The 22,360-nt window shown below is 36.0% G+C and overlaps 1 protein-coding gene across 1 annotated transcript; it reads left to right on the top strand.

Moving 5' to 3' along the window:
- Positions 1–15,603: 15,603 nt before the first annotated feature.
- Positions 15,604–21,243, top strand: LOC145948146 (uncharacterized). The gene is made up of 6 exons (XM_083057899.1): positions 15,604–15,628; positions 17,919–18,223; positions 18,499–18,714; positions 19,065–19,285; positions 20,688–20,864; positions 20,973–21,243. Exons 1-6 carry the CDS (start codon positions 15,604–15,606, stop codon positions 21,241–21,243), a joined length of 1,215 nt encoding a protein of 404 aa, XP_082914025.1.
- The last annotated feature ends 1,117 nt before the right edge of the window (positions 21,244–22,360 follow it).

The raw sequence follows: 22,360 nt of genomic DNA, 5'->3' as shown, positions 1-22,360 counted from the left end.
AGCAGTGGTATCAACGCAGAGTACTCTGACCCTATGCGACGCAACCTTATTTTATGTATATCAAGTTAAAAAATTTGTACGCTGGTGTCTGCTTGGTACCAAAAGATTCTATAATCAATGTATTATTAAAATGTATAATCGATGAATTTTTGGCTCGTCTTAAAATATTAGAAATTGATACATTTATGCCGCTGATCCTATGCGACGCATCCTTAATTTATGTATAGCAAATGAAAAAGTTTGTACGCTGTTGTCTGCTTGGTATCAAAAGATTCTATAATCAATGTATTATTAAAATGTATAATCGATGAATTTTTGGCTCGTCTTAAAATATTAGAAATCGATACTTTTTTACCGCTGACCCTATGCGACGCAACCTTATTTTATGTATATCAAGTTAAAAAATTTGTACGCTGGTGTCTGTTTGGTACCAAATGATTGTGTAATCAATGTACTATTAAAATGTATAATCGATGAATTTTTGGCTCGTCTTTAAATATTTGAAATCGATACTTTTTTACCGCTGACCCCATTCGACGCATCCTTAATTTATGTATAGCAAATGAAAAAGTTTGTACGCTGTTGTCTGCTTGGTACCAAAAGATTCTGTAATCAATGTACTATTAAAATGTATAATGGATGAATTTTTGGCTCGTCTTTAAATATTAGAAATCGATACTTTTTTACCGCTGACCCCATGCGACGCAACCTTATTTTATGTATATCAAGTTAAAAAATTTGTACGCTGGTGTCTGTTTGGTACCAAATGATTCTGTAATCAATGTACTATTAAAATGTATAATCGATGAATTTTTGGCTCGTTTAAATATTTGAAATCGATACTTTTTTACCGCTGACCCCATTCGACGCAACTTTATTTTATGTATATCAAGTTAAAAAATTTGTACGCTGGTGTCTTCATGGTACCAAATGATTGTGTAATCAATGTACTATTAAAATGTATAATCGATGAATTTTTGGCTCGTCTTTAAATATTTGAAATCGATACTTTTTTACCGCTGACCCCATTCGACGCAACTTTATTTTATGTATATCAAGTTAAAAAATTTGTACGCTGGTGTCTGCATGGTATCAAAAGATTCTGTAATCAATGTATTATTAAAATGTATAATGGATGAATTTTTGGCTCGTCTTTAAATATTAGAAATCCATACTTTTTTACCGCTGATTCTATGCGACGCAACCTTATTTTATGTATATCAAGTTAAAAAATTTGTACGCTGGTGTCTGTTTGGTACCAAATGGTTCTGTGATCAATGTACTATTAAAATGTATAATCGATGAATTTTTGGCTCGTCTTAAAATATTAGAAATCGATACTTTTTTTACCGCTGACCCTATGCGACGCATCCTTATTTTATGTTTATCGTATTAAAAAATTTGTACGCTGGTGTCTGCATGGTACCAAAAGATTCTGTAATCAATGTACTATTAAAATGTATAATCGATGAATTTTTGGCTCGTCTTTAAATATTAGAAATCGATACTTTTTTACCGCTGACCCTATGCGACGCAACCTTATTTTATGTATATCAAGTTAAAAAATTTGTACGCTGGTGTCTGCTTGGTACCAAAAGATTCTATAATCAATGTATTATTAAAATGTATAATCGATGAATTTTTGGCTCGTCTTAAAATATTAGAAATTGATACATTTATGCCGCTGACCCTATGCGACGCATCCTTAATTTATGTATAGCAAATGAAAAAGTTTGTACGCTGTTGTCTGCTTGGTATCAAAAGATTCTATAATCAATGTATTATTAAAATGTATAATCGATGAATTTTTGGCTCGTCTTAAAATATTAGAAATCGATACTTTTTTACCGCTGACCCTATGCGACGCAACCTTATTTTATGTATATCAAGTTAAAAAATTTGTACGCTGGTGCCTGTTTGGTACCAAATGATTCTGTAATCAATGTACTATTAAAATGTATAATCGATGAATTTTTGGCTCGTCTTAAAATATTAGAAATCGATACTTTTTTACCGCTGACTCTATGCGACGCAACCTTATTTTATGTATATCAAGTTAAATAATTTGTACGCTGGTGTCTGTTTGGTACCAAATGATTGTGTAATCAATGTACTATTAAAATGTATAATCGATGAATTTTTGGCTCGTCTTTAAATATTTGAAATCGATACTTTTTTACCGCTGACCCCATTCGACGCATCCTTAATTTATGTATAGCAAATGAAAAAGTTTGTACGCTGTTGTCTGCTTGGTACCAAATGATTCTGTAATCAATGTACTATTAAAATGTATAATCGATGAATTTTTGGCTCGTCTTAAAATATTAGAAATCGATACTTTTTTACCGCTGACCCCATTCGACGCAACTTTATTTTATGTATATCAAGTTAAAAAATTTGTACGCTGGTGTCTGCATGGTACCAAATGGTTCTGTAATCAATGTACTATTAAAATGTATAATCGATGAATTTTTGGCTCGTCTTAAAATATTAGAAATCTATACTTTTTTACCGCTGACCCCATTCGACGCAACTTTATTTTATGTATATCAAGTTAAAAAATTTGTACGCTGGTGTCTGTTTGGTACCAAATGGTTCTGTAATCAATGTACTATTAAAATGTATAATCGATGAATTTTTGGCTCGTCTTAAAATATTAGAAATCGATACTTTTTTACCGCTGACCCTATGCGACGCATCCTTAATTTATGTATAGCAAATGAAAAAGTTTGTATGCTGTTGTCTGCTTGGTACCAAAAGATTCTGTAATCAATGTACTATTAAAATGTATAATGGATGAATTTTTGGCTCGTCTTTAAATATTAGAAATCGATACTTTTTTACCGCTGACCTCATGCGACGCAACCTTATTTTATGTATATCAAGTTAAAAAATTTGTACGCAGGTGTCTGTTTGGTACCAAATGGTTCTGTAATCAATGTACTATTAAAATGTTTAATCGATGAATTTTTGGCTCGTCTTAAAATATTAGAAATCGATACTTTTTTACCGCTGACCCCATTCGACGCAACTTTATTTTATGTATATCAAGTTAAAAAATTTGTACGCTGGTGTCTGCATGGTATCAAAAGATTCTGTAATCAATGTACTATTAAAATGTATAATCGATGAATTTTTGGCTCGTCTTAAAATATTAGAAATCGATACTTTTTTACCGCTGACCCTATGCGACGCAACCTTATTTTATGTATATCAAGTTAAAAAATTTGTACGCTGGTGTCTGCATGGTATCAAAAGATTCTGTAATCAATGTACTATTAAAATGTATAATCGATGAATTTTTGGCTCGTCTTTAAATATTTGAAATCGATACTTTTTTACCGCTGACCCCATTCGACGCAACTTTATTTTATGTATATCAAGTTAAAAAATTTGTACGCTGGTGTCTGCATGGTACCAAATGATTGTGTAATTAATGTACTATTAAAATGTATAATCGATGAATTTTTGGCTCGTCTTTAAATATTTGAAATCGATACTTTTTTACCGCTGACCCCATTCGACGCAACTTTATTTTATGTATATCAAGTTAAAAAATTTGTACGCTGGTGTCTGTTTGGTACCAAATGGTTCTGTAATCAATGTACTATTAAAATGTATAATCGATGAATTTTTGGCTCGTCTTAAAATATTAGAAATCGATACTTTTTTACCGCTGACCCTATGCGACGCATCCTTAATTTATGTATAGCAAATGAAGAAGTTTGTACGCTGTTGTCTGCTTGGTATCAAAAGATTCAAAGGAAAACTCACAAAAGCGATAATTTAATTTGAAAGATTCGTTTCGCACATAGATCAAGTCCGTCGCAGTGATGCAAGATTTCACGCGCGACAACCACTTCGCGACAGCCATCTTGCAGTGGAGGGGGTAGGTCGGCAGCGCAGAGCGCACCGAAAAGATGAGAATCCTTGTCCTTCGAACATATGTAGAAGAGGACAGGTATATCTTTTGCCCTTTATTTTCTTTTGATAGAATAGAGCGAATTCGGAATACTGGCGATAGCGAGTAGGCGATGCGACCCAATATGCAAAAGGAAAATATAAAATATAAAAAATATATTTAATATTATAAAATAATATTAATAAAATTAATATATGTAGAATCGGAGGATCTATATTTTAAGACCTTTTTTTGACTTTTATTATTTCCAGATTTGTCGTTGTAGCTACATTTTGTTCTATTGTCTTTTAACATATGAACTCGTCAAAAAAAAAAAAGAAAAGAGAGAACGCCAACTACTAAGGGAAATTTACGACGTCCGCGTTTTTCATGCCTGGCCGTCATACAGAGGACTGACCGTCATATGGAGAACGCGAAGGGTTCGGTCTAGCCTGCGTAGACAATGCATATAATTGTATACGTATATATTTATTTATATATATATATTTATTATATATTTATATACACAATTTTCTTACATGCTTATAAGCATGACGTCTTTTAAATAAAATGTATTATTAATAAGACGAGGGACCAGGTATGTCGGCAACATCAGCGTCTGCAGCATGTAGCTTTAAAATATTTTTTTATTTTTTTTACAGTAGTAGCATATAATTTGTCCGCCGACATAAGAAACAAATGTTTTTCATTAACTTGCATGTTTATAGCTGTTTCTCCCCTCGTCTTTAATGCAGATTTAAATACACAAATAGCATTAACAGAAGCCGACGAAAATTTATTACGTTTTTTTGTTTTTACATTATTTAAAAGAGAAAACATTCTCTCCGGATCGGCATTAGAATTTGGAAGCGATCTAATAGTATTTATAACATTTTTTAAATTAGGATATTTAGCATTATTATTGGTGTCTCGACGTTGTAAAATTTCTTTCCAAGCATTATCAAAATTTAATTTAGTGAGGCTTTGTTTTTCTTCCATTGTAAAATCTAATGGTAATGCAATCCATTCTTTTTTTAAAGCATCTTCATCAAAACCGCTAATAGTTTTAATGACGAAAGAAACGTTATTGAATGATGTTTCTCTATTATAAAATAAGCTTACAAATGGTTGAAAAACTATTAATTGTGATAAAAATGTGTCATTTATTGATAATCTTTTACGAATTTCTTCTGCAGCAGTCACATAAAATGTTAAACAATTTTCTCGAATAATTTTAACAATGTCTACGTGACCTTCCAGTAGTAATTCGTTAAGATATTCCTCACATTCTGAACCCAAAGTAACTTCATTAAGATCTTTTTGATTCTCCTTTAGAGAGAATGCAATATTTTCAGAAAATGGTTGTAAATGCTCTTCTTTTAAAAAATTTTTGCAGATTTGGAAAAAAAATTTTTTGGATTTTGGTTGTAATAAATGAATTCTGGTTTCTAATGCTTGAAAAAATGCATTAAATGCATTAAAGAAATTTAAAGTATATTTTAAAAAAAGAAAATAACCTTTTTTTCTACGTTGTTCATCATAGACAGTAGATATTCTCCAGAATTTTTTTTTTCCCTTACAACCATTTCGGTAAGAAAATATTTAATTGTATCCCAAGATTCAAGAAGTCGTTCGACACATAAATAATGAGACAGCCAGCGTGTATCACATAATTTTAATATTTTGCGATTTGTTTTTTGGAAACATTCACAAAATTCTCTGAAAATTGCTGTACGTTTTGGGCTGCTGTTCAAATAATTAGAAATTTTTTTTATAAATTCATTGCAATACGCAGGTATTTTATTACATGCAGTATGCGCTGCTAATGCAGCGGAGTGGCAAGAGCATGTTAAAGTTAGTAAACGTGGACATAGTTCTTCCAACTTTTTTTTGAACAATAAATATTTCCCTATCATAACAGATGCGTTATCGCTCGATAAGGCAACAATATTTGGAAATGGTATCTGCAGTTTCCACATTTCACATTTAAATGGCTGAAACAACTTTTCTGCGCTTGAATCTTTGGCATCAATATCGATTAATTTGACTAATTGCGAGCGAACATCTAATGTCTCCGAATCAACGTATCGGACAAAAAAGTCATCCATTTATTATTAGATATGTCTGATGTTTCGTCAATAAAAACTGATAACTTTGTATTTTGAATTTTATTGACGACACGATCCGTCTCAATCGGACACAAAACGTTTGTAATAATGCTTTTACATTTCGTTCGACTCATGCTCATGCTTTTCAATACGTCAGGATCTTCTCCTATTTGTTGAAAAAATGTAAGAATCTCTGTTGCATTTTGACGAGAAATGTTTTTATCAGCAATTAATGCTGCATATCTGATTTCCGCGGATTTTTTCGCTCATTAAATGGCAAAAGAGATTTATTTTGCATATTTAAATCTTCTAAATTTGATTGATTTTTTTCTAGATATTTTTTATATATATTTATATGTGTTTTGGATTCTGCATGACGATGGATTTGCGATAAACTACTAGCGATAGATTTATCGCAAATCAAACAAAAAAATAAACTTTCGTCATGTGGCACTTCACGCAACCAAAGTTTAAATTCTTCAATATCTAACCATTCTTTTTTAAATATTGATTTACGCGATTTTTTTATTGGTATCTCAACATTATCTTTACTATTATTATCAGATGATAATGTATTCTTTTTAATATTATTTTGATGATACGCAGAGTCAGCATGTCTTAATATGTATGTTGAATTGCACGAAAAAGTTTTACATATTGCATATACTGCTGTTACGTCCTGGCCTGCACGAAGGAAAGGCCGCTCGAAGGTCGTAACAGCGTTTTCCCGAAATCGGAGTGATTTCGGGTCGAACGGACTGTCTGGCCCTTTTGCAGATCAACGACTGGATAGTCGCTTTTACCTGGCTTATTTCATTGGTCCGTTCGTCGGTCCTTTTCGATAAGGGAATTAAATCCCTTTTACGCGGGATAGGACCTTGTGCGATCTCGGGGGATATATGAAGGAACGCAGGGGTTTAAATAAGACTTTAAATTCGCGTAATGTAAATAATTATCATTTATTCAAAACAAATAAAATCTTAATAATATTCGGAGAATTAGACATTTGAATTTGTGGACATGTATAAACAATTATATATGAGTGTGTGTGTAACGTTGATGTGCTATGAGGCGGTTGAGGATTCGCGTTGGCTTTTGATCGTCCCGTTTCAATCGGAGAACGCGTTTCAATGCTCGACGGGCAGCGATTTCCACTACTTATTAAGTTTAGTCGCGATTCCGGGGATTTATTCACTTCCGTGATCGTAGAAGAATGAAAGTACGCACTGTTGGCTGTATATTATTTGGTGAGCGGGTTGGCAGCTATAGGTTGATCCTCAGGATCGATGGTTCCTTCGAGTGGTGTGGGCGAAGGTGTAGGTTGACTGGTAGCTGGTTGTTGAGCCCCAATGGTCACAATGTATGTTTAATGCGAGGATCCAGAAGTGTGTAACTGCCACGACGTAGGCGGAATTAATAGAGAGCGTTCTTGGAAGATTCGCTGCTTTTATACTATTCGTCTGCCCTTCCTATAGGGCAAAGGGCGTCTTCTTTTCTTGTGACTCATAGTCATACGTTCGGTGTTTAATCCCCTTTGCGCAACGTATTGCTTCCTTGTATGAAGAGTTCTTTCCTAATTCCGATCTTTGGTCTACTGATAGCGTGTGTCGATCGTGATATTTCAACATTACCTATGACTTATTGATCAAAGTGTAGGTTTCGTAATCTCACCGATCGAGTTGTTTCACAATCACTGTCTTTCTCCGTTTAATTCTTATAACTAATTTCGGTCTTATAATTAATATGTTCGCGGAACGCGAATCTGCGTAAATCGGGGAGGAGAAAAGAATCGTGCAGTCCACAGGACGTAACACCCCCCCATCTTAGACAAATGTTGGGGGTGTAACACAACATTTGCAAAAAAGAAATGAAAAATTTTCGATTATTTTCTTGCCGCGATTTACGAATATCGGTAGAAAGAACCACATTTAACCCGTTGGTTAATTGTGCTTCCTTTAGTTAACATGTATCTCTTTTTTTTAAAAGGAGGAAAGAAAGAGGCGACCACCAAAACCCCTTCCTTATTCTTTCGTTCTTTTCTTACATTTTTTTTATTTTATTTTATTACTGGTAAGGACGCGTTTCGTGCGCGTGGAATCTTTTTCCCTTTATTTGTCCATATCGATAAATAGGAGGTGTGAAATATTTTTGAAATAACACGCGGTTTACTGATCGTTGTCAGTGATTTATGGTTGTTTCCTTTTACCGTTCTTCTTTCCTTCTGGGAAACACAGCTTGGCCCCATCCGTCTACCAGGTGTTCGTAGTTAACGTATAGAAATTCTTCTATACATTCGATACATTCTTCTGCAGGTTTTATTAGTACGATTATTATTTCGCACTTAGTGCAGTTTGTTTGGTTGTCTGCTGAGTCCTTATGGACTAGATTGTGGGGTGGTAGTGTCATATACTCCTCCTTGGTTGATATTTTATTATAACATTCTTGGCAGATTTTAGAGTAGTCTTCAGTATTTTGATAGATGTTCCCCCGTGCTTGTATGACACATCGGATTTCCATCAATTTTAAATAAGTTTCAGGGTGATCTTGTGGTCTCACGCCGTCGATGGGTCTTTGCCGTATTTCTTCTGTTATTTCAGGAGTCCATTGGAGTTGATGATATATTGGCATTGTTATACTGGAACTGACGATCAGGTAGTTTTTCTATAGAATGGAAAATGATTCCACGTTCACGATTACGAAGAATATTAAACTAAAATATTGGTGTATACGTGTTGGTTATATATATATATATATATATATATATATATATATATATGTTTTCATTTATAAGGCGGGTTCAACGTCGGCTGTGATTTTTGTGTGCAGCTCTGCATGTCCTAGTTTGACAAGTACTCTAACGTTGTATGCTCTGTTGAATTCGCTGTCGGTTTTCATATGTAGTTTTACGAGTGCCGCTCCTTGTCTCAAGGGATGTATGATGTTAATCCATCCTTGTTATTTTTCTAGAAGGAGTTGACATAAGGCGTGTCCTCCTGGGCCAAGTGGTTTTGTTGGTGGGGGCCTTGGTATAGGCTAACCCGCAGATAATGGCCTGCCATGGCAATTCTTTGAATCTATCTTCTAGGATGTAAACATCATTCGCGTGGTACCAGGTTGTCCTGCTCCAGTCGCCTAGTACTACTTGGACCATCCAGATAGGCTTGTCGATGCTTCTGATGAAGCCGCGTTTCCACGTTTATTATTAGATATTGGTTTGATGTGCGATATTCGTAAACGATTAGGATGTACTATGCGGCTGTTTTTCTTTATTTTGATCTTTACATTATTTTTATTTAATATCTCTAAAATTTCATGAGGTCCGGTATACTGGTCTCCGAATTTACCTGGTTTCGGTCCTTTTAACAAGAATACCTGATCTCCGGGTTTAAAGGTCTGAGGGTTTAATTTTTTGTCGTAATATTTTTTTGATTTGACTTTTGCTGTTACTACGTTTTCGCGCGCATTACGTTGAATCGTGTGAAGTTGTGTGACAAGATTTATTAAATAGTCTTCATAATTTGCTAATTTATCTTCAGGTGGAAGAAGTTCATTTGACGGAACTCGTGCTATTTTTCCGAAAACTAGTTCGTACGGAGTGTGTTTTGTGGCTTCGTGTATGTACGCTAGTATTATAATTGAACATAGCTAATCCGATCCATCTGTCCCATTGTTTTTGCTCGTTTGCGTATTGTTTTAAGTATTCGCTGAGTGCGTGATGTGATCTCTCCAATGATCCGTTTGATTGAGGATGAAAAGCTGTTATGCGAAATTTTCGTATTTTGAATAATTTGGCAATTTTCTTCATTAAATCGCTAATAAAATTTCTTCCTTGATCTGTAAGTATAGCTTTCGGCGCTCCGAGCACGCAAATAAAACGGTCTACAAAGGCTTCCGCAATGGTTTCTGAGGTTTGGTCAGGTAGCGGTATCCCCATACAATATTTTGTTAGCTGATCTTGTAATGTTAATATATTCGTTGCCTCTTTCGGTCTTAGGTAGTGGGCCTACGATATCCATAGCTACTTTATCAAGCGAAGTGCCAGGCGTGTCTGTGATTATCATTGGTTGTTTTGTTTTAACTCGAACGAGTTTTTTCAGTTGACATTGTAAACATTGTTGTATGTGTTTTTGAACGTCTGATTTCAAATTTTCCCAATAATAATTGTGTTTAATTCTATTATATGTTTTGGTTACTCCGCGGTGTCCTCCTGTTGGTGAGCAATGCATTTCGTCGATTATGACAGAACGCAAATCCTTCGGTAGATATTTAATTTGTCCATTGCAAATAATTATTTTCGTAGTTGAGTTAATAAATATCAATTGTAGTTGTACCTTGATATTGTTCCAGGGAACGTTATTAATGAAATCGGTTTTTGCAATGCTAATTGTTTCTAATTTTAAATTTTTGATAACGTTATTTAAATCTTTCAAGGTTTTTAAGATGTGATCTAGAGTTGCCGTAGGGCCTACTCGTTGTTCGTCGTTAACAGGTAGCGCGATATGATAGTAGTGTTTGTATTTTATGGCCTTGGCTTTGCCCAAGGTAAGAGATCCTAAATTTGGTAGTTCGTTTCGCTCGGAAAGTTTCTGAGATCCTGAGTCTAAAGGATTTCCTTGGGTGTCGACAAAATATGCTACGTTATCTTTTCGTAGGAATAATAATTCGCGAGAATCTATGATGTTGCTTTTAATTATTTTATTTTCGATAATTCTGGGTTTCGCTTTCCTTGCCTTTAGATTTTGATTTATAATGTCTTCTTCGTCTTCTTCTTCCTCTTCGGTGTCGAGGTCCTTGTCTGATGTGTCGTTTTTTTCTTTGTTTTGTTCAATATTATCTTCTTCCTTAGTGGTTTTTTGTTTATTACCTTGTCCTGCAGTTTGGCTTCTTGTCTGTATCTTGTCTATTCTGTCTTGTTTAGGTGGATCGTGTATTAATACTTTTTCTGTAGTTTGTATTATGGTCGGTTCATTTATTTCTTCGAGTGTAAAAGGTATAGAATCGTTATTGTTTTTGACAAAATTAGCTTCAGGTATGGGTTCTTCGTTATCTGAGAGATATAAATGAAAATCGTCTTCCTCTTCTTCTTCTTCGCTATCTGATTCTTCTAACATTTTTGAAATTATTTCTGCATCTGCGGGGTTGTTTGGATTTAAGGTTTTTCTTTCTTTTATTAGTTTACAATCGATTTCTTCTAGATTTATTGGATTTCTTGATAATGCGTCTGCATTTACGTTAGTTATTCCTGCCTTATATACGACATCGTAATCGTATTCGGCTAATTTTAGTCTCCAGCGTAATATTCGCATGTTTGCGTCTTGAGCATTTTTAAACCATAATAATGGTTTATGATCGGTGACTAATGTAAATTTTCTCCCATATAAATACGGTCGAAAATGTTTGACGCAATATACTATAGCTAAAGCTTCCTTTTCGTATGTGTCATATTTTATTTCGTTATCGGTGAGGGTTCTAGAAGCGTACGCGATCGGTCGGTCTTTATTTATTTCTCCCTGTGATAATATTCCTCCTATTGCTATTCCTGATGCGTCTGTGGTTAAGATAAATGGTTTCGAAAAGTTAGGATATTGCAATACAGGTTCTTCACATAATTTTTGTTTTAAAATTTCGAATGATTCTTCTTGTACGGCTGTTCATTCAAAGCGGGTGTCGTTTTTCAGTAAAGAAGTAAGTGGTTTTGCAAATTTAGAAAAGTTCGGTATGAATCGTCTATAATAACCTGCAAGTCCCAAAAATTGTTTAATATTCTTCGGTGTTTTGGGTCTCGGAAATTGTTGTACTGCTTCTAATTTTTTTTTGTTCAGGTTTTACTCCATCTTTGCTAATTACGTGTCCTAAATATGTTACTTCATTTTTTAGAAATTCACATTTGCCTGGTTGTAATTTTAAGTTGGCTTTACGAAGTCGCTCTATTAATGCGTTATATTTTCGTTCATGTTCTTCTACAGAGGTAGCATAAATAACAATGTCGTCCATATAGACAAATAATTCCTCGCCTTGTAATCCAGTCAATACTAGGTCCATTAATCGTTGAAAGGTAGCAGGTGCATTTTTTAATCCGAAAGGCATTCGGTCGAATTCATAATGACCGAAAGGAGTGGTAAATGCTGTTTTATGACTGTACTCGGCCGGATCCATTTTTGATCCATTTATGACCTGACTCGGCAGGATCCATTTTTATTTGATGGAATCCGGAAGCTAGATCGCATACTGAGAAGTACTGTGCTCCTCCTAATTGATCCAATATATCTACGATGTTGGGTAATGGATAAGCGTCACCGATAGTTTTGTCGTTTAACGCTCGAAAATCGAGAACCATTCTCCAGCGTTTGTTTCCCTTCGAGTCTCCTTTCTTTGGCACGATCCATATGGGCGTATTATAAGGTGATTGAGACGGTTTTACGATGCTTCCTTCTAACAGTTCTTCTACCTGCTTCTTTATTTCTTCTTTGTGTAATGGCGGGAATCTATACTGACGAGTGTTAATCGGTCGATCATCTATAGTGGTTATTTGATGTTGTAAAACATGAGTAGCGGTCAGTTTTTCTCCAGGAATATGAAATCGATCTTGACTGTTTGTTATTAATTTTAATACGTTCTCTTGTTCTTCTTTATTTAGATGTTCTAACCGCAGTAATTCCATAATTTGAGTAAATCGAGTTTCCTTTGGTTGTTCGGAAACTACTAGGCAGTTATGTAGATCGATATTTTCTACATTAATTTGGTGTTTTTCTTTATGATTTAATTTTCGTTTTCGTGGGAAATTTTTTATAATTTCTTGAGATTTGTCAAATAAGGATGCTGAGATTTTTGGAGACGGTCCTTTTTTATTCTTGACTGTTTTATTATTTATTTTTTCAATATCTTTATTATATTCTTGAGCTTCTTTTAGAAGATTTTCCATTGTAACTTGAGAGGTTTCTAATTCATTTTCATTATTTATAACAGATAATCCAATTTTTGGAAATGTAAGTTTTGGAAGGGATAAACGATCCTTTGAATTTTTGGAAAAAGGTTGTGTCGAATTATGAAATGAGGTTTGGTAACTTCCCTCTTCGGAATCGACGGAGCTAGAATTTTCTGACAAGGTTTGACATTTTTCCTTCGAAATTCTAGGAATTTTTTCTTTTGGGAGATTTTTATAACTTTCTTCTCCAATAATTTTTGGATTATCAAAATTTTGAGAAGAGGTTTGGTAACTTCCCTCTTCAAGGATTTCTGGATCATTATAATTTTCAGGAGAGGTTTGGTAACTTCCCTCTCCAAGGATTTTTGATTTATCATGATTTTCAGGAGAGGTTTGGTAACTTCCCTCTCCAAGGATTTTTGGATTATTATAATTTTCGTTTAAATAATTTTTATTCCCTCTCTTACTTTTAATTTTATTCTTTCCTTGAATCATTATTGAAAATTCATCCTCATTGTCTCTAAATATCATCGTATCTTTATCTTCATGGTCTGTGTTAACGTTAGTCTGGTCGTTATCTGACCCTTCTTTCTTGTTATCAATAATTTCGATATCGTCGTTAAATAGTTCGTTCAGTGGTTTTAAACGAAGTGTCGGTACGCGAACTTCTATTTCTTCATCTAGAGTGCTTATGACATTTAGATATGCTTTTCCAGAAATAGTTTCTACGATAGTATCTCCTAGGAAAATTCCATGTTCTATTTTTAATTTCGGTATATATCCTATTTTAATCTCAGGGTTCTCTATCCTCACAAAAAATAGCGATTCTGATCTTGGAGATACTATTATGGTTTCCGGGGAGAAAAAGGGCACATTAATTCCGGAAATATCTAAATGTCCTTGAGCGTAATCTATTTTTGAAAAAGTTTGTTTGAAGAAATCGTTTCCTAATATTCCGGATTGTGGAATCGGAAAATCGTTGGCAACGATGTGAAATAATACCGGTAATTCAAAAAGTGTTAGTGTAATTTCTCCTAGGGTATAGACAGGATAATTGTTTATGCCATTTAATTTTAAAATATTCGAATAATTAATACTTGTATTTTTGGGCACAAAATTTTCTTTAATTATATTCGGTCCGGATCCCGTGTCTAACATAAAGGTTATTTGAGTGGTAATTTTATCGATTTCAATCTGTACCGTAGGCACGCGACTATGTTTGTCGAGGCTTACAGTTACAGGCCTGATTTCGGGTTCGTAGTTATTTACTTGGCTTGCCGCTGCACGGATGGGTGTGATGTTCGCTCGGCCCCCGATTTTACATCCGATGTCGAGGGTCCGTTGTAGTTTCCTTGCTCTTTTTCTTTGCGGCGATTGTTACTCGTAATTCGTAATTGACATGTATCGAGAAGATGGCCCTGTTCTTTGCAATATCGGCAGAATAAATTGTCTTTATGTGTTGGTATTGGATTGATTTTAGAGCGGCAATTTCTAGAGATATGGCCATAATTGTTACAAGTTTGACACACGATATTAGTATTGCGTTCATTTTGTTTCTTCCAACAATTATTAGCCGAGTGACCGGATTTATCGCACCATTGGCAAATTACTAAAGATTTATTTGTTTGTTGATTAAAGTTATTCTGTCGACATGATTTTGCATTATGACCAATCTTAGAGCATAATTGACAAGTAATGACCTTTTCCTGAATTACGTTAATTGATTGTCGAGATCGTGGGTCGCGTAACCGACATTTATCTGCGCTATGCCCGCGTTTTTTACAAATTTGACAGATTAAAATATCCGTTCCTGTGTTTCCGAAAGGATTTTGATTTTGTGGTGAAAGTTGAGTGAGCTTTCGACAACTACTTGCTGCATGTCCTTCTTTATAACAGATTTGGCAGACTTCTCGAGATAGATTAACAGGTAGCGGTGAATGTTGACTTGATTTAGCGCCTTGTCGTAAATCTGTCATTTGTTGAAGCTCTCTTTCTATTTTTAACGCGTCGGCCACGGTTTCCTGTACGTTTAAGTCTCGTGCTATTCTTTGTTCTATTTCGGGTTTTAGTCCTCTAATAAAGCATTTACACATATCTGTTTCTATAGTTGCTTTTATATCCTGTTCAGGCATGGCGTTCCCTGAGCTTCGATATGCCTCTAGTATTTGTTTTCCGAGAAGTTTAACCCGATTCGCGTAAGTGACGACATCTTCATTATTTTTCTGATAAACGCAACCTAATTCTCCTTGTAATTGATAGACATTTTTGGAGGGACCGTAAATTTTCTTCAAATACGTTGTTAATGCAGCTACGGTATTAAAATCTTGATCTTGTATAGTACGACGCGCTTCCCCCACTATTCGCGTTCTTATAATTTTAGCGAATTGACACTCTGCCTCTTTAGGGAGCATAGATTTTGCTTCCTCGCATCCCTCAATAAAATAATTTAGTGGGGTGTTACTACCGTCAAAAAAGGGAACGGCTTCGACCGCGTATTTTAAAGTGGCGAAAGGATTAGCGTTAGCCATGTTTATTGGTGGACCTCCGGATTCGCCGTTAGAATTATCGATATTAATTTTGAAAATCTGATTTTTTGAGTCAATAAATTCGACTTGGTCGGATTCGTCGGGTAATTCACTTATTTCGGTTAAATTAGAATCTCCTAAAAAATGTACGTGTCGAGGCGTAGATGCTGTGAATTTTGATTTAGATTCACGTGTGTTCTGTGTGGTGTTTCTAACGCGGTCTTGTAAAGTTCATCTATTTCGTCTTTGTCCGTTGTGCTTCTAGTCCCTTTACTCATTCCTATTCCCAAAGATCGCACATTTCAATCCCGGACGAGCCCCCAATTAAACGTATGTTACGTCCTGGCCTGCACGAAGGAAAGGCCGCTCGAAGGTCGTAACAGCGTTTTCCCGAAATCGGAGTGATTTCGGGTCGAACGGACTGTCTGGCCCTTTTGCAGGTCAACGACTGGATAGTCGCTTTTACCTGGCTTATTTCAGGGGTCCGTTCGTCGGTCCTTTTCGGTAAGGGAATTAAATCCCTTTTACGCGGGATAGGACCTTGTGCGATCTCGGGGGATATATGAAGGAACGCAGGGGTTTAAATAAGACTTTAAATTCGCGTAATGTAAATAATTATCATTTATTCAAAAAAAATAAAATCTTAATAATATTCGGAGAATTAGACATTTGAATTTGTGGACATGTATAAACAATTATATATGAGTGTGTGTGTAACGTTGATGTGCTATGAGGCGGTTGAGGATTCGCGTTGGCTTTTGATCGTCTCGTTTCAATCGGAGAGCGCGTTTCAATGCTCGACGAGGCAGCGATTTCCACTACTTATTAAGTTTAGTCGCGATTCCGGGGATTTATTCACTTCCGTGATCGTAGAAGAATGAAAGTACTCACTGTATATTATTTGGTGAGCGGGTTGGCAGCTATAGGTTGATCTTCAGGATCGATGGTTCCTTCGAGTGGTGTGGGCGAAGGTGTAGGTTGACTGGTAGCTGGTTGTTGAGCCCCGACGGTCACAAAATATATGTTTAATGCGAGGATCCAGAAGTGTGTAACTGCCACGACGTAGGCGGAATTAATAGAGAGCATTCTTGGAAGATTCGCTGCTTTTATACTATTCGTCTGCCCTTCCTATAGGGCAAAGGGCGTCTTCTTTTCTTGTGACTCATAGTCATACGTTCGGTGTTTAATCCCCTTTGCGCAACGTATTGCTTCCTTGTATGAAGAGTTCTTTCCTAATTCCGATCTTTGGTCTACTGATAGCGTGTGTCGATCGTGATATTTCAACATTACCTATGACTTATTGATCAAAGTGTAGGTTTCGTAATCTCACCGATCGAGTTGTTTCACAATCACTGTCTTTCTCCGTTTAATTCTTATAACTAATTTCGGTCTTATAATTAATATGTTCGCGGAACGCGAATCTGCGTAAATCGGGGAGGAGAAAAGAATCGTGCAGTCCACAGGACGTAACACTGCAATAAAATAAAGACTACTATCAGATGATACTTTACATACCCAAGATTTGTATCGGTCGTCTGTAAGCCAAGCTTCTGCAAAACTTCGCTTACGAGCTTTTCGGGGCTTCGTTAATTCAACACATATTTTTCGTTACTTTATACTATTTGTTAAAGCGAAATATATATACTGATCAAGAGCTAATTGCTCGAAAATGAGAGATGTTTATAGTAAAACGGTCTACAGCTGACTCGACGAATTTCGAAGACATAAATGTCAAAAACCTGTCGCTAGATTTTATTGTGTCAAACAGCTGATTGGAGAGCTGCTTGACAAGACGAGACGCGCGGTAAAACGATCAACACGCGCAAAAAAGGTAAACACGGCTCGTCGGGAAGCCGAATATAATGATTGAAATACATTTCCCAATATACAATATTTTAAATTTTTTGACGGAAGAAACCACCACCTTCTCACAGTTTCCGTTGAGCAACAATATGTACGTCGTACATTAGTACAAAATAAATAGGGAATAAAAAGAATAAAATCTTAAACAATATTTATAAATTAAAATATTATTTTATTACAATTATTTCTTTAAAGATAAAAAATCTTTTTTAATAGAAAGGTGTATATATTGGCCAAGAGTGGATTTTTATATATAAAATATACTTATAATTATTATTAATTAATAATTATTTTTAATTAAAATTTTAAATATAAGTTACTTAATTTATGTTTAAAATATATTAATTTTATTAATATTATTTTATAATATTAAATATATTTTTTATATTTTATATTTTCTTTTTGCATATTGGGTTGCATCGCCTACTCGCTATCGCCAGTATTCCGGATTCGCTCGAAATTCGTAGCTCTATTCTATCAAAAGAAAATAAAGGACAAAAGATATATACCTGTCCTCTTCTACAAATGTTCGAAGGACAAGGGTTCTCATCTTTTCGGTGCGCTCTGCGCTGCCGACCTACCTCCTCCACTGCAAGATGACTGTCGCGAAGTGGCTGTCGCGCGTGAAATCTTGCATCACTGGTCCGTCGACGGTTTCGTGGCGTCTGTGAACGCGGCCCTGAGGAAAAACGAGGAGGCTCCTAAGCTGGACAGCGCAGCCTCCCGTCTAGAGAGTTACGACGTCGTGGAATCTAAAGGTCTCGATGAGGAGGTGGAGAAACTGATCAAACTGTACAGCAATCTCGACATTACCACGACGCCGATGCCCGGGTGTCCGAAGGGCAGCCTGAGAACCCTCCTTCGAGAGGGGGATTTGAAACTCAGAGACGCCACCAGCAAAGTATGCGACAATGTTATTTATTGTTAGTCAGATCAAAATTACTTTTATATGAATAAAATAAAACTATATTCAGAAATATAAGTATATGAGATTAAAAGAGAATATCCATGATTGTCAATAATAAGCGAAATAATTGAAAATAATTCTGTTGTAATTTGACTTATTTTATGAAGTAGTTTCTATAGCTAATTTTTTTCTATATCTTAAAGATAGCAATTATTTAATTCTCACTGTGTTGAAATAAGAAATTACGGTCTATTAATTATCCTTTACAGATGGAAGTGCACGTACTATTATTGACCGACATGCTATTGATTTGCAAATCTACAACGAAAAAAATGTTTAAGATCATTAGGCAACCGTATGTTGTCGACCGCATACGAATACACGAGGTCAAAGAACCGTCCAGTATAGGATTGGTTTATCTTAACGAGTACGGGACAGTTTCGGCCGCTTTAATCCTGAGCGCCGGTGACCCGAAACTAGCCAAGGTGACTCGACAAACATCACGAATTACGACAAAGTTCGCGGAATGTTGATTCACTGTTCCGTTCGATTTAGATTCGTTTGTAGTGTACCTTCATTAACGACGGTCTTCACTAATGTCGCTTAACTAGATATAATTATAGTTGAAATTAAATTTTTATCTTTCTTTGTAACTAACAACATGTATATACATAATGCAATTTTTTAATAATCTAGAGAAGATTGAATTAATTAAATTTAAAGTTAAAATTGGTCGATGTCGGTGAAACCGCAAACCTTCATGATTTTAGCTAATGCGGTTTCTAGTTTACGAGCGGAAGTTGTTTTAAACTAACAGTACCACATGCTTTTTCAGTCGTGGATGGAATCCTTGAGACACGCTCAGCAACAATTCGTATTGATGAAAGCACCGTCGCTCGGTGCCGAGCCAGTAATGAATCTGGCACCAGTTAGCAGGCAACCGAGTACTTTGGGCGACGGCGATTTCGAAACGGAAGAGTGCGAGGGGACCTTTCCAAGAACTCCGCGTGGCAGTAGCAGAGCCTCACATGTTAGCAGTCTCGCTCATAGTCATAGGTACGAGGTGTGTTCAAAAAGTATCGCGAATTTTGAATTTTCGCGGGTTACGTATATTCGAATTTTTTTGTGGCGTTATGTTGGTACTCATGTCTCTCACTTATGCCGACAAGCTCGGCCATTTTGAATGTTCACTTAATTGTTGACAGCTGCTTTGCTTGCACGTGTTTTGGATCGTCTTCGATTTTTACCTATTCAAAAAAATGGATCAAAGAACCTGTATCAAATTTTGTGTGAAAAACGAAATTAAGTGCGCGGATGCATTCCGAATGTTGACTGTGGCATACGGAGAAGCTACCTTGGACCGAAGCAACGTTTATCGGTGGTACAAAATGTTCTCAGAAGGCCGAGAAGATGTGAACGACGAAGAGCGTGCCGGACGCCCGAGCACTTCAACAACAGACGAAAAAATTAATGAAGTGGAGAAAATGGTATTGGCCAATCGTCGAATCACCGTTAGAGAAGTTGCTGAGGACCTAGACATATCGATTGGCTCGTGCCATTCGATTTTTATCAATGATTTGGGCATGAGACGGGTCGCCGCGAAATTCGTACCAAAATTGCTCAATTGCGACCAAAAACAGCATCGCATGAACATTGCTAATGAGATGTTGGACTCTGTCCGCGACGACCCAAATTTGCTCCAGAGGGTCATAACTGGTGGCGAATCGTGGGTTTATGGTTATGACGTGGAAACCAAAGCTCAATCATCTCAATGGAAGCTGCCGCACGAACCAAGACCGAAAAAAGCGCGCCAAGTTCGGTCGAATGTGAAAGTTTTGCTTACAGTTTTCTTCGATTGCAGGGGCGTGGTGCATCATGAGTTCTTGTCACAGGGTAGAACGGTCAATAAGGAATATTACCTGCAAGTTATGCGCAATTTGCGCGAAGCAATCCGCCAGAAACGCCCGGATTTGTGGAAGAACAAAAATTGGCTTTTGCACCACGATAACGCCCCTGCTCACACATCGTTGCTTGTGCGCGACTTTTTGGCCAAAAACAACACACTAATGATGCCGCAGCCACCGTATTCCCCAGATCTGGCCCCCTGTGACTTTTTCTTGTTCCCTAAACTGAAGAGGCCCATGAAAGGACGACGTTACGCTACGCTTGACGAGATAAAGACGGCATCGAAGGAGGAGCTGAACAAGATAAAAAAAAATGATTTTTTGAAGTGCTTCGAAGATTGGAAAAACCGTTAGCACAAGTGTATAATATCTCATGGGGATTACTTTGAAGGGGACAAAATAGATATTCATGAATAAATAAATAATTTTTGAAAAAACACAAAATTCGCGATACTTTTTGAACACACCTCGTATGTTTCGAAAAGTAAAAAAAAAGAAATCTCGAAGTCTTGTTGTATTTAAAATGCCTATAAAATGCGTTCCATCATTTCTAGCGGTAGTATGGAGATGGAAGGCGCGTCTCAGGGAAGTAGCAGCTTTCTACCCAGTTATAATCCGAGCAGAAACGTCAGCGTGGAGACGAACGAACAACCGCGAGCGTCGAGTTCGTTGTCGTCGGAGGAAGGTGGCGAATCGAGTTCCGGGCATAATCACAGATCCATGCACATAAGGTGAGCGCGATGTTGAAACGTCAACAAACTTTCGCGATTTCACATTGATGAATCGCAAAGTAAATGGACTGTAATAACATCTCTATTAAAACTCATTGTCCGAATCAGGCGTTCGTTATTGAGTAAATCACCGACGCCGAACACGCTGAGTGTCCAAGTATCGTATTCGAGTCTGGGTCAATCGCTACCCAATCTAACACTGGCTACCTCACCGCAAACTTCTACCGTGTCGCCGACTCCACCGAACTCATTGCTCATCGTGCCGCAGATGACAAAGAGCAAAGACACCCTGCTCTCACCAGGACACCGAGGTAGCAATTACCGACGCGGATCTCTGTGCCTGCGTTTGTCACACTTTTCCGGGACCGAATTTCAATAAAAGACGCACTAACGTAGTCTTGCACACTCTCTAACTCTGCACGCTGATTAGATCATAGTAACATGTAAATTACTATATCACGAGTACTTCTTATTTAGAGCTTCTCTATTTCAAAACCACATGTCTTAATGCCATTTGCTTATTTGTATATTTGTGTTGTATCTTTTTTTACATTTATTTTACACAATTATTTTGCGATAATCAATTGCTTATGTTGTGTCTTGTAATATCCTTCATCTACAAATTCTATGTTAATCTCGGTATTAAGATTTTTTTTTGCGCTGAAGATGGCCCTAAGAAGGATCCGAAACGTCCGCGAATATTTTATTAAGATAATTTGGATCTAAATAAACGATGTGCGTTTGAATGCTTATATAATACATTTAATTTTTTAAAAAATTGCGCCCTATTAACAGCGCCTAGGCTCATATTGCCATTTACTCAGTTTAATGTTTATTTTATAACTTTTGTCAAAAATATAATTTTTATCTTGTTTTTTTATTTTCGGGATTGAAAGATTAGAAAAGATTGGCTACTTTAATCAAAATTCTTCATTAATAATTAAGTGTATAAATTGATAAATAATAATATATAGACATTTTCATTCATCTGTTGCACATGTTTGTTTACATATTTATAAATTGTATTTTAAGAAAACATAATCATATAGGAATGTACATTTTCCAAGAAGTGAAGAAGATAATACGTTATCATGCGATTGTAGCATGTATCGTGAAATTATTCGTTACGTGTTACATAATGATTTGTCATGCTGTGCATCAGATCTATAAAATTGAAAGATACGACAAAGTAATGTAGGATCGGAATTATTTTAAATTATAATATTGTATCGCGTGAATAATTTATCTTAGATATTGCGAATCGATAATAAAAGTACTTGTCTCGACCGTTATATTTACTCGAGACAAACTCGGCATTATAATATGGACGCAAACAAAAACAGTGTAAGTCGACTCGGATTGTTTCGTGAGACAGCCAAGTAAAAACAATATCTCCGATTACCTTGACGAGGTCGTAAGACAAAGCAATAACCGAAAAGTCAAGAATTATCTAGAAGTCTAAGCGAAAGAAATAAATACAGCCGATTAACTGTCGG

Source organism: Prenolepis imparis, unplaced genomic scaffold, assembly GCF_030444845.1.
Source record: "Prenolepis imparis isolate NDT839.2.m4 unplaced genomic scaffold, iyPreImpa1.0 SCAF_259, whole genome shotgun sequence".
In the NCBI taxonomy this organism is placed as follows: domain Eukaryota; kingdom Metazoa; phylum Arthropoda; class Insecta; order Hymenoptera; family Formicidae; genus Prenolepis; species Prenolepis imparis.
The sequence above is the reverse complement of the archived record's forward strand: the minus strand, read 5'-3'. Positions and strand labels throughout refer to the sequence as shown.

Bases quoted from the DNA above. Each gene is read 5' to 3' on its own strand.
- LOC145948146 (XM_083057899.1), top strand. From the start codon at position 15,604: ATGTACGTGTCGAGGCGTAGATGCT. The intron at 18,224-18,498 runs GTATGCGACAAT...TATCCTTTACAG, and splicing joins TCAGAGACGCCACCAGCAAA to ATGGAAGTGCACGTACTATT. The intron at 20,865-20,972 runs GTGAGCGCGATG...TGTCCGAATCAG, and splicing joins CACAGATCCATGCACATAAG to GCGTTCGTTATTGAGTAAAT.